This window comes from Macrosteles quadrilineatus, unplaced genomic scaffold, assembly GCF_028750875.1.
Source record: "Macrosteles quadrilineatus isolate MER2022 unplaced genomic scaffold, UCM_ALF_1.0 Scaffold_4__1_contigs__length_99947679, whole genome shotgun sequence".
In the NCBI taxonomy this organism is placed as follows: domain Eukaryota; kingdom Metazoa; phylum Arthropoda; class Insecta; order Hemiptera; family Cicadellidae; genus Macrosteles; species Macrosteles quadrilineatus.
The window spans coordinates 54,793,301-54,806,960 of NW_026542597.1; the positions used below are offsets into that span (position 1 = coordinate 54,793,301).

Below are 13,660 nucleotides of genomic sequence, written 5' to 3' on the forward strand. Positions count from 1 at the left end.
TAAAAAAAAAAAATATGTAAATAGTTTTGTTTGAAATTTTGATAGTGTAAAACAAAATTCCAAGGTGGGGAGGATGTTGGAAATCGAGTTATATTTTATATAGTACAAATTCAATAATGAACAACATCCAATATAATTATTTATTAGGCTTTGTTTTTAATTAACAGATGGTTTATTTTAATTTATTTAAACAATTGAGAAGAGTTGTGTTAAGAATTTTAAAAGTGATCAAGAACATAACAATTTAGTTAAAGAGAAATATAAAATATTTGTTATGTATCAGAATTAAATCAGTTCTTTATTAGATAATATTTTGTAAAAGTTCTTTATTTCACACGAGTTCTAACAATAATGTTAACGAGTAGAAATTTAAGGTACGAGCCTTGGTGTGTGTCTTAAAAACTTTTACGAGTGTTGTTAAGACTATTTACACGAGTTGTGTACACTGCTTTACCTATGACAATGTTTTAATTACTCACAATCACAACTCATAACCTCTAAGACAGGTTATGTTTTTGTTTATAACCTCTGATTGCCACTGATAGTGAATCATTGTACCAAACACTAATTGCACCACTCGTTAACAATTAAATTGGCCAGAACAGCTGATTAGTTGAAGTTCAAAGCATTACAATTAATTTTACTTCTTTTCTCTCAACATTTGAAACTCATTGGTCCTTTACCGTGTAGTTAAGTGAAAAAAAAATACTGTTAAGTAAGTAAAAATGATGTTAAAGTGAATATTTTCAATTCTAAGAACTGAATTGAAACAGCTAATTTAAAATACGGTCGGTCGTAGGTAAAACTATAGATAGTATTGAAAAAAAGCCACTTTAGACCTCGGTGATGAAATAAATTTACTCATACATTCAAGTTGGTAAAAGTAATGGATTGCAGAATAGCAAATTTATGGTGATTCTTCATCAGCGCTGAAACCATTAAAGAGAACTAAGTGGTGTTCCCAACTCTGTTTTAAGGTGTAAACCGTTTTATTCCTGGATACACCTCGTTATCTGGAGAGCGGGGATAAAAGATTAGAGTTGAATCCATAATGAGCTCCTCTCAACCATCCATTTACATTTTGAATATCCTCCCTTCCATTTATCCTGAAAATCTGAATAGTTTTTGAGATAGCTGAAATATTAATGTTTTAGCTCTCTTGTTATTATTTGAATCGTGATGTGGCACAGGTTGGAAAACAACCAATTTAACATTATGATCTAGATTGTTCTCTACAAACACATGAAGAGAATTAAAGATAGTATCTGATAAAAATAAGCTGCATCTATATAAAGCTATAAGGATCACAAACTTTTGAGAAACCCACAAGCCGCATACCTATCAACCGCATACTTGAATGACATGTTTAGAGTATTGTTTTGCCCTTTTCTACTATCAACCAACATTAATGCTTATAAAAATACTTTAAATTTAATTTTATAAAATTTAACTGACAAATCAAACTTTTTATATTTTAGCGAATTTCCCATATAGGGAATAAGCAATTACCATAGGTCTCATGGTAAGACCTAGACCCGGGACCGATTTACTTTTTTGTTTAGAGTCCCCAGAGGCCAAAAACACCCTCCCTTCAAATTCATATATATATATGTATAGTATATATACAGGTAGAGAGTTCCGGGACACCCTGTATATATATACACGTACTAGCGGAAAACCCGTGCTTCGCTAAAGAAACTTTCAAATTGGTTGGAGGCCCCTGGCCTATAGACACATTTTCATTAGGCCTATTAGTGACATTCTTGAATTTTTCCTATAACTTAATTAAAACAGTGCTTAACTCTAATTCAGAATAAATATCATCAGAGTTAGTATTTTTAGCTTCATTTTTCTAGATCTTAATCGCTTAACCCCACTAGAAAAAAGTTACATTCCATAAAAAATCAAGTTTACCTTGGAATTCGTAGGAATAAATTAAAAGGCACAACTATTGCAGAATAACTATGTATATTTCATTTCCTGTACATATTTACTATGTAACACAATTTTACAACATTTGGTATGTCTTACTACTCATACGATTGATAAACCATAATACATTTTCATATACAAAAATAGTACGATTGGTTCGGTACTTTCTGTCACAAAATGCGTAAAAATATTGCTCGGCTATAAGACACAAATCCTTGATACTAAAGTCTGTGGACCTTAAACAACTTGTGATGAAATAATAATAGGTGTCGAACAGCACTTGGCACATCAAACAACAAAACAATGTTTTGAAACAAATCAAACAATGAAAACAACTTTATATCACATTGCAATGAGCTAGCATGTTTTTATGGCCTGCCAATAATACTAAGTCTACTATTGGTGACAAAACTGGTGTACATTTTACATAATTTTATCACTAGTGCGATATTGTGCATGGATTATGTTTATTCATTGAATTACAAATACCCACATGTTAAGATAAATACTATTATAAATATGTGTAACATTCTTAAACATTGTATTATCAGTTTGACACAAATCTGGATTGTATTTTAGATTATCATTTGATAGATAATATCTTTCACTATTGATAGACCTAAAGCTTCCATTCTCATGTTACAAGTTGTAGCAATTTTTAGAATAAAGATTAAAATTATCAACTAAACTATCAATCATTGATATGGAGATAATATGTGCATATTTTAAATTTGAAAGAAGGATGAGTGTAGAATGGTGTAATATGATCTGTGTGGCTTTGTTACTGACTAAGATCAGCTATTTCATCAGTCATGGCCATTTATTTAAAGCTTAATGATCAGTGACAGTTGTTCCAGTTTCCACTCTCCAAAAATCAAAGAGCTACCGACTTCTGAGGATTGAACCATCAAACTTTTGATTGCTAGGCGAGCACTGTCACCACTCAGCTACCCAGCCAGTCAAGTAACAAAATTGATACAAACTTAATAACACTTAAAAATATTTCGAGATTTATCTTACTTTAAATATCTCTTTAAATCTATCTTTTCACGATTTTGAGTAGACAATTTCACCTTTACGTTTGTATGCATCTTGAGAATTTATTCAGTTTGTAAACTAAATACAACAATTACACCCAAACTAAACAAAACTAAAATGTGTATTAGGATAATTTAGGTAATATAAGAAACATGACCTAGACTACAAATTACAAATAAGATATTACATCGTTAGATTCTTACAACAAAAATACTTTCTAGGTCAGAAATTGTTTGCCCTTTCAATTTACAGAATATCTGCTTGAATATAGAAGAGGTAATTTTAACAATTAAATAAAACACATTCATTTTGCCATTGTTAAACCTAAATACTAAACACAAATATTAAACTGTAACAATTAATGAATATGTCAAAGCTGTATTTTTAAGTGAATTTGTAAGAAATTTCAGTCTTTAAAAAACCTAATCTAAATCAATCACAGACTTGCCATACCAATCCGGTACATTTCCAATGACATAATTTACTACATTTAGGAACAAAGGAGTTAAACCAGCGATGCAAGTAATAATAACCCAATTTACTAAACACCATTGATTTTGTGGTACTTGGTTTTCATATTAGCCAACTAATTTTGAATAGTTACAGCTGATGGATTACAAAAAACATAGTAAATGGTCAAATACTATAACAAAACTAACTAACTATAAAGAACAAACTGACAAAAAATTGGCTTAGCCAGCCAAAATATCATTGATAAGACAGAACAACTTTTAATAGATTAGAAACATTTCATGGTGAAAATCCTCGCTAATCATCTCCATTTAAACATAAAATTTTCATATTACATAGTTAAAAAAAAAATTAAATGTTTATGAATAAATAACTAATTGGTAATGTGGTCTTACCTTAGTAATCCTATTATTGTATTGTACTATCCGATATTAGTTTTGGACCCAAAGGTCCATCTTCAGTCGGAGTCTAAGTAGACCAAAGAACGCACCCGATGAGTATTATCATGGTTTTTGCCCATAATCTTTGTATCATATTCGTGACGACAGTAATTTGTAATGTGTTAAATGTGAATATACTATTTAATCTACAAAACCCATTCATGTTTTTAAAGCTGGTGGATTCTACTATAAATATTTGGTCTACTTAGACTCCGACTAAAGTTCGGACCAAAATTAATATTGTTTAGTACAATACAATAATAGGATTGTAAGGTAAGACCTTACATTATCAATTAATTATATATAAGCAATCCTGAAGTTAAAATGATTAATAAATAACTAACTAATGCATAGAAAATACTTAAATCCTAAAATATAAGGTGCCGAAAAACCCGAAAATATACTCTTGATGAACATTAATTTAAACTGTTTACCTTCAATTTATAATGTACATATAATGTATTTTTTTACAAGGTGTTTTTGTCCTAAGACTTTAATGAAAAAAAGTATTACCAACTAGGGATGAATATTTTAGAAAACATCATAATAACTAGGAATAAAAAACATATGTATACTATCTTACTGTACTATAAAGAAATATTAATCCCTAAGATCATCAAACATTAAGAAAGTGGGCATGATTACTTAAAAAAAAATGACCATTCCACCCATCAAATGGATGTCAATTCAGTTAAATACCAAACCTTGATTAGGAAAACAATATTTCAACACTTCAAAAGTAACAGAGTCCTCATACCCACCAACTCACAACAAAAATAATATTGTATCAATAAACTCAAAGAAAGAAAAACAAACTATACTATAACAAATAAATATGAATACATGTGAATACATGTGGGGCTGAGTCAGCGAGAGTGAAAGGCAAATAATATACTTTGTAGACAGCTATATACACCGGCAGCACACTGTTGACTAAAGTAGTCAACAGCCAATGGTCAGGGACCACTGAGTCAGGTACAAGTCAGCCCTGCAACAAACAGAATATAATAGTTAACTACTGTATGGAATCAGTTTTTAAGCACTAGACATGATTAAAAGTGAATGTTTAAAATGTGGTCTTGAAACAAGGAGGGGAGATGAAGCTAAAAAAAGAACAACCAAGATAGAAGCATACCCATCAGATGTCTAGATCCTCAAAATGGAGAGGAGAAAAGGAGATGAGGCTATGATTAAACAAGTACAGAAGAGAATTCCAGATGGAAGAAGGACCTCCTGGATACGCAAGAAATAGGAAATATGAAGTCGCTAAAGGCATAATACCAATGCTATGTTGAGGATTGACTATTGTTACCGGCAATGTTAGAGAATCTATGCAGAAAACACAAACAGAAGGTTTAAAAGCAGTTATGAGGACAAATAAACACCTTCCGGGGTATCAAAACTCTATATCCAAAAACTATTTTACACAAGTTGGCTTGTTAACAAGAGAAAGAAAACAATTTGTTTGTGAGAAAAGGGGATATTACGTAGGGTTAGATATTTTGCATGGATAATTTTTATTTTTTGGCATGCTGCTCATTTATTGGCCAGTTAAAGGTCGTAGAGTAGTCAAAAACATACCTGAGAGTGTGGCACCAATTATACGTATCACAGGAGGTAGTGGCGGCGGCCGCTGTGTTTGATCTTGCTGACCAAGTTGCAGATCTTGAGGGCCGGCCCCAGCTTGAGGTTCATGTACTTCATCATCATGTCAGAGTTGAGGAGCAGCAGGGCTTTGCCGTCAATCTCCTGAGACAATCAAATAGACACAGGCATTAGCAGAGCAACTGAAAGATTCTGTTCTAACTTGTGTCATCATCTGATGGGATTTAAAATCAACCTACTCATTCACCAACAGTATTCAACAAAGATGTAGGAACCGGATACAGAATCAGGCCTAGACTGACCAGGTCCTCAGGTTGAAAATCGCGGAGAGCCCCTGGCCCAGAGAACCACCAAGAAGCCTCTACTCGACATACAAAACATTTTGTCTTCTTTATAAGTTATTAAGGTGTTTTTTTTTTTTGTAATTTTTTATTTACATTTTCTAAAGTAGAACAAATTATATGAAAGCTGTATACGAACTACTCAACTACTAAATTGCAAGTTAAATTACGTTGTTGTGGTGTCTTAACTAATGAATCGTCTGCACGGTGACGTGTGTTTAGCAGACAATTTATTCAAAGTGATGCTCTATCAGATCAACTGATTACTCAGTAGGGTTGAAAAAAGATTGGAAAAAAATAAACAAGACGCTTTCCGGCAAAGATGTGTTGATTCTCGATACCACTGGTTGTGGGACATTGGTATCATCATCGAGTAGAGGTGTGCGGATGGTAAGATTTCAGTTCGAATCAGATTGAGGTACCTGGCCACCCTGAGGTCCTGTTCATCCCTACTTTTCCCCCATTTTCTATCCATAATATCATAAATTGCATTGCTTAGAAAAAAGTACTAAAGACTAATCTACTTAGTCGATCAAGTATTAGATATATACTACGTAAACAACACATACATGTCTCCTGAAGAGGTCAGCATGTACAGACAACGCAGGGTCTGTGTGGGAGATGTGTGAGATGACATCCTCTACGGTCCACTCACTGGGGTCTGCTGGTAGCTTGGGAGGACCTTCAGATTGTGTGGTAGAGGTGGCCACTTCTTGTTCTGCAACACAAGTAATCACTCAATATTTTTTGTGTAAATTACAACTTTTATTACATCAAAATATTAGTTAACTCTTGCCATTTAAGAAACCCACACAAACACACACTACGTACTAAACACAGTTGTACGTACACTACAACTGAGCAAATTACTCATTAATTATGTTACATCTACATTGTAGGATTACCATTACTTAAAGAGGCCAATGTCAGTAAGGTGGTTGCGTTAAGGCGCATAACTTAGTAAAATTTTACTACCATATATGGCCACGATAAAAAATAAGATAGTTAATAAAATAATAGTCTTACCAACAGGCTTGCGGGGTAGCTTTGAGGCACTGGGCATAGGAACTCCTGCAACTCCCAGACTGTCTGATGAGCTCTCAGCTGAGCATCGACGTTTGGTCGCACCATTCTCTCTCACACCCTCAACGGACTCTGAGGAGAGTAGAAACAAGTATAGAAACGTTCAGCATAACTAAATATACAAACATCCAAGTTGTGTTTTTGGGAAAAATGAATCACGTAAGATTAATTAAATAAGTATCAAGGATAAAAAAAAAACGTAAAACTCATCTCTCTTGACGACAATGTTGTTGGCACACTTGACACAAGGATTGACAAGAGTAGAGCTGCTCACAACACATGAGTTCCTCAACTAAGACCTATAGAAACTAACAGTACACATTTACCTCTCTTGACAACATTGTTGTTGGCACACTTGTCACAAGGTGAGCTCCTGGATTGACAAGAGTAGAGCTGCTCACAACACATAAGTTCCTCAACTAAGATCTATAGAAACTAACAATACACACTCACCTCTCTTGACAACGTTGTTGTTGGCACACTTGACACAAGGTGAGCTGTTGGATTGACAAGAGTAGAGCTGCTCACAACACATGAGTTCCTCAACTAAGATCTATAGAAACTAACAATACACACTCACCTCTCTTGACAACGTTGTTGTTGGCACACTTGACACAAGGTGAGCTGTTGGATTGACAAGAGTAGAGCTGCTTACAACACATAAGTTCCTCAACTAAGATCTATAGAAACTAACAGTACACATTTACCTCTATTGACAACATTGTTGTTGGCACACTTGACACAAGGTGAGCTGTTGGATTGACAATAGTAGAGCTGCTCACAACAAATGAGTTCCTCAACTAAGATCTATAGAAACTAACAGTACACATTTACCTCTCTTGACAACATTGTTGTTTGGCACACATGTCACAAGGTGAGCTGTTGGATTGACAAAAGTAGAGCTGCTCACAACACATGAGTTCCTCAACTAAGATCTATAGAAACTAACAGTACACATTTACCTCTCTTGACAACATTGTTGTTGGCACACATGTCACACGGTGAGCTGTTGGATTGACAAGAGTAGAGCTGCTCACAACACATGAGTTCCTCAACTAAGATCTATAGAAACTAACAGTACACATTTACCTCTCTTGACAACATTGTTGTTGGCACACATGTCACAAGGTGAGCTGTTGGATTGACAAGAGTAGAGCTGCTCACAACACATGAGTTCCTCAACTAAGATCTATAGAAACTAACAGTACACATTTACCTCTCTTGACAACATTGTTGTTGGCACACTTGACACAAGGTGAGCTCCTGGATTGACAAGAGTAGAGCTGCTCACAACACATGAGTTCCTCAACTAAGATCTATAGAAACTAACAATACACACTCACCTCTCTTGACAACGTTGTTGTTGGCACACTTGACACAAGGTGAGCTGTTGGATTGACAAGAGTAGAGCTGCTCACAACACATGAGTTCCTCAACTAAGATCTATAGAAACTAACAATACACACTCACCTCTCTTGACAACGTTGTTGTTGGCACACATGTCACAAGGTGAGCTGTTGGATTGACAAGAGTAGAGCTGCTCACAACACATGAGTTCCTCAACTAAGATCTATAGAAACTAACAGTACACATTTACCTCTCTTGACAACATTGTTGTTGGCACACTTGACACAAGGTGAGCTGTTGGATTGACAAGAGTAGAGCTGCTCACAACACATGAGTTCCTCAACTAAGATCTATAGAAACTAACAGTACACATTTACCTCTCTTGACAACATTGTTGTTGGCACACTTGTCACAAGGTGAGCTGTTGGATTGACAAGAGTAGAGCTGCTCACAACACATGAGTTCCTCAACTAAGATCTATAGAAACTAACAATACACACTCACCTCTCTTGACAACATTGTTGTTGGCACACTTGACACAAGGTGAGCTCCTGGATTGACAAGAGTAGAGCTGCTCACAACACAGGAGTTCCTCAAACAGGATCTCTAGGAAGCTAGTAAGTTCATCCTGCTTGTTTATCACTGGGAGCCTCACTGTCACTGTCTTGCCTTCAAATGAAGCTGTAAAATAAGAGAACTGTTGATTATATGAGTAAGGAAATGAACTTTTGTTAAAGTTATGAACAGTTGTGTATATTTTGAATTTATTTTTTAATAAAAAAATTTAAATTGAGAAGAAAACTTAAAAAGGTATTTTGAAAACCAATCTGTATGTGCTTCTAATCCAACAAGATTTTGAGCTACAGTTTTTCGATTTTAATTTTAAATGTGATTATTTGCTTTTAATACAGCAAGACCATGAATTAAGCATATTTATTTATCTATTGAATGGTAATTTATTTTATTTTTTTAAAAACTAAAAAAAACTACACTTCAACCATTGAAACAAAAAATCAACAAATTTAAATCTACTGAGTTATTAACTGACCTGTTATCTCCACTTGACTGTCTCCTTGGCGCAGCATGCCGAAGATCTGTTTTTGGTCAAAGGCACAATTCACCAAACTCTGAACACTCTCCCGCACCACATGGGAGACGAGGTCAGGACCAAACTGTGTTGGCAGCTGAGTGACCTTGCTAGGGTCTAGGTATGGTCCACACGAACACTGGCGGTTTACATGCAGTGTCGCTGTCAAATGGAGTTAAAATGAGAATCCTTCAAATATATTTCATCCTTAGTTTCTATCCTGGTCCTTTGTTTTCAAATAATATCTTACTCTGGTTATTCTATGAGTTTATTCCTTTGGGGTTTTATGACTGCTATTAATGTTCAATGGCTGCAACCAGATGGGTCCGCGGAATTGGCTAACTCTGGAACTCGCTAACCCCATGTTAAACGCCCTATCTTCAAATTTGGTCGATGAGAGGAACTCGCTAACTTGTTCGGTTTCGGAATTGGCTAACTCCGGAACCCGCTAACCCGCTCTAGAGCCAGGTTAGCGAATTCCGTCCTCGTACGGAAGTCGCTAACTCGGCCCCTCGGCGGAACTCGCTAACTCCCAATCAGAAGCCTCGCGGGCCGTCCAATGGGAGCCAAGCACGAATATTTTTGGCCAGTGTTGCCGAAAGTGTAGTACCTATATCGTATCGGTACCATAATGTCGTATCCTACGATTAATTAGGAGTATGAGCAACGTAGTCGATCAAATAAATATATTTAGAAGTATGTTTAACATTATTCTTATGATTATTATTGTGGAAAATGTATTATAGTCTTACCATAGACTAGCCAACACAAGTAAACTTTACATCCCATTGTAAACTTCGAAGCTCGTTTTTCGTGTCTAGTTCATGTCCGGTGACACTGATCGCTAGTGTCGACAAAATTGTGTTTCTATTATTTTATAGTTAACTTCATGATTTGCTCTTTACTGTTTGGTTATATAACTAGGGGACGTGTTATTAGTTGTGATTAGAACGTTTTATTTGGTTAAACGAGGTTTTAAATTACTGAAAACAAGAAACAGTTGTAAACAAAACACGACCTCTAAAGACAGTGCACCGGACAGAACTAACAATAAAACTGTCTTCAGCTGATCCACAAGGATGAGAAATGTACTAAGGGTATATAAGGGAGTATGATTTATATGTGGGTTTCTTACTTAAATAGTAGCTTATTGGTATGCAAAAAGATAAAAATGCACATTTAATTTGGATCTACATGTTATGAAATATCTATTTTCGGTGTCCGCCATTTGTTTCTTTTATTCGAATAAATACCATTTGTGAACTTCTGCAAATAAAATTATTGAGTTCGTATTTTCTATACTGTGCTTGTAACCTTGAATCATAATATAAAATTTACACATTAAACGTCATTAAAGAATTACATTGTAGTGGTAATGTATTTTTAAATAGAGCTATTGAATTTAAATAAATATTTATCAATACATTATAAAGTGGTAGGCCTAATGTATTCATGGATTGCATTAAAAGTTAGTCTATGCATAAATACAACTTGTAAATTTCTTTTATCGTAGGCTATTAGTGTAGAAAGGAACGTGTGGAATGTGTACGGTGGTCATCCTCTTAATTTTGTTGAATTAATATTAATTTTACGTCTTTCCGTAGGCCTACTTTTTAAAAGTCTGGAGTTTTTCTACAGGCTGGTTCTAAATGGACCCAGGCGTTCTTGTTTGTTACAATTCTTATGAATGGTGACCATAGCTAAAATTACTTGATCTTATCCAAAAACAAAGCTATTGTCTATTGTGTAGCTCAGTACTGGGTAACGGTGAACCGAGCGGCTTGGTATAGTTTATATCGATTGTGAAAGCAATATAAAGGAAACCCAACACTCAAATCAGGAAAATCCGTCAATTCGTTTATTAAGAATCGTGAATTAAAATAACCCTGTCACGTTTTATTATATGAATATTATATCTTCTCCTATTTTTTACTAGTGGTACTTAGGTGTAAATTTAAAAACGGTTTTAAAACATGTAACATTATTGCTAAAAAATTCAACACATTTTAGAATTAGGCAACTATTTACTAGTAGGCCTACAATGCCTTGGTTCAAACTATTAGTCCTAGATAAAAACTTAGTCTATGTCATCATATTTGTACACGTAAGTTGGACGGTTCAACGACGAACATTTAATTTAAAATCTATGAATTAGTTATAAAAGTTACGATGGTTGATGACTGTATTAATGAATGGCTCTGGTTTATTACGACATTACGATTAAATCTGTTTTCCGTGTTTAAGAACTTGCGTGTATTTTAGCTTAGTTTCGTAGAGGTTTAATTATTTAGTACCAATTCAACTGAATTTTTAATATTTTTCATATTCTATTATTTTCTTTAATACTGATGGCATTTATATTTAAGAACGAAATCATAAACATTTAACTGGCCATTGTACAGTTTAATAAAAAAAAAAACACTTTTTCATGATTTTTTAATTATCTTTGAATTACTTTGGGCTAGTTATCTGTCAAAAGTGGAATTGATAACAAAAAACAATAACATTTACTCTATCTTTATTGACACTGACATTTTGAAATACGGCAGTGTACGATTATTTTGTCGTACAAGGTTGGCAACGCCCCGTGCAGTGCGCGCGTCCGGGTTAGCGACTTCCAGAGTTAGCGAATTCCGCCGCGAGACAAAATCGAGTTAGCGGGTTCCGGAGTTAGCCAATTCCTGACTGAGACGGTTAGCCAGTTCCAGAGTTAGCCAGTTCCGACACACGACCGAGTTAGCGAGTTCCTGAGTTAGCCAATTCCTACGTCTCAACCAGATTGGCGCAAACAGATAAAATGTGCTGTGTGGATGAGTGCGCGAGAACATTTAAATTAGTTTCATCCAAATGAGAGGCATATACTGCGTCCCAGTTGTTGTGAACTTAGTTTTACAAGAAAACAACATATAGCAGCACTAAACAATACTGCTAGCTCAGCATTGCCAAATGGGGGAAAAATCCAGGGTTGAAGTACCCGGATACATCCATAAAAAAAACTGCAACAAACAGTTTAGCACAATTTTGAGGTTAGGTCCCTTCCACAATGCTACAGTATCTACAGTATCATTATCGTTATTCTATTGCATGTCATTAGATTCAAGCCTAAACCCTACACTAGAATAAATTTGTAATGGTCCCTACCACCAATAAAATAGTTGGATCTGAAAACAAATTATACCAGATTGAAATATAACACTGGAACAATATGCGGCAAGCAAAACAAGGTCCAACGGCAGTGGCTAACCTCGCATTGGAAAAATAGTTTGTAAACGGCCCTTTGACGAGTATACTCGTCGCGCGCCACTGGAAAGCACTAGTGACGAGATTACTCATCATGCGCAGTGAAACGTGTTGATAAATCAACAACGTTCATTTGAAATTGATCAGTCTAGTACTTCTTAAATTTTGTAAGTTGTTATAACGACACCTAATTGGAGGCGGTTTTATTAGTTTTTGTGTATTTCTGTCAATAATCCTACAAATTTTGAACATTTTGAACATAGAATTGAAGATTATTTCATTAGGTGAATTTCTTTACCTCAGAAGTTAAACCAGGTGTAAAAAACACGAGGAACAATATAAAGAAAAAACTGGACAGCACTGTGATTAGTGAGTTCTTCCAATCTTAACCCTTTGCACTCAGTAAACTTAAATTACCCATGTTTTTATGTACAAACATATCAGAATTAGTTCAAATTCAGCTGTCAGGGACACACACTCAGTGAACCAGCTCAGCCATTTAAGAAGCTTTTTCCAATTAGCTTGGAATAGGTTTAATTTCAAAATTTTTCACTAGATATCACTACTAAGCAGACAAACAATATTTTATTTAATATCATGTTTTTTACCAGTGCTTCTAGGCTTCTGAGCATTCTGAGTGTGTCCATGTTATTCAGTACAACTGGCTCTCAAAACAAGGAAAACTTTGGAAATTTTTTGAGTTGCTGACTATCAGAGTGGTTAAGACACTGAAAAATATTCCCTTCAATCCCAAAGGATTACAATTCTCAACCCCTGAGACATTTGAAATGTTGGCCACCAGTAGCACGTACCAGTAGCAGGGTTCTTGTTGGTCGTGGAGGACACTGTCTCACTAGGAAACGGCTGAGGTGGAGGTGAACCATCAAGAGCCCCTGTAGTAGGAGGTATACTGCACACTCTGGTCTTGAACCTACTGGCTCCTGTAGCAACTGTAACATGGAAAACCAGAATAAAGACCCAAATCAGCAAACCCCCAAACAGGGATTTACAGTACATTTCTCAAACAGTTAACATCAGCACAGTTACGGTTAAGTAAATATTGAACTTTAATACTT

General features: G+C 35.0%; 1 protein-coding gene across 1 annotated transcript in view; it reads right to left on the bottom strand.

The window, feature by feature from the left end:
• Window positions 1–1,949: 1,949 nt before the first annotated feature.
• The window catches only part of LOC128992931 (polycomb protein Scm), a 34,027-nt gene continuing 22,316 nt past the window's right edge, over window positions 1,950–13,660 (bottom strand). Inside the window, exons 10-18 of the mRNA XM_054416676.1 lie at window positions 13,397–13,534; window positions 9,306–9,506; window positions 8,762–8,938; window positions 8,254–8,297; window positions 7,364–7,463; window positions 6,854–6,982; window positions 6,397–6,545; window positions 5,463–5,630; window positions 1,950–4,869 (exon numbers count right to left, since the gene is read on the bottom strand). Coding sequence (XP_054272651.1) covers window positions 5,490–5,630; window positions 6,397–6,545; window positions 6,854–6,982; window positions 7,364–7,463; window positions 8,254–8,297; window positions 8,762–8,938; window positions 9,306–9,506; window positions 13,397–13,534 — 1,079 coding nt within the window. The 3' untranslated portion in view covers window positions 1,950–4,869; window positions 5,463–5,489. The remainder of the gene's footprint in view (window positions 4,870–5,462; window positions 5,631–6,396; window positions 6,546–6,853; window positions 6,983–7,363; window positions 7,464–8,253; window positions 8,298–8,761; window positions 8,939–9,305; window positions 9,507–13,396; window positions 13,535–13,660) is intronic.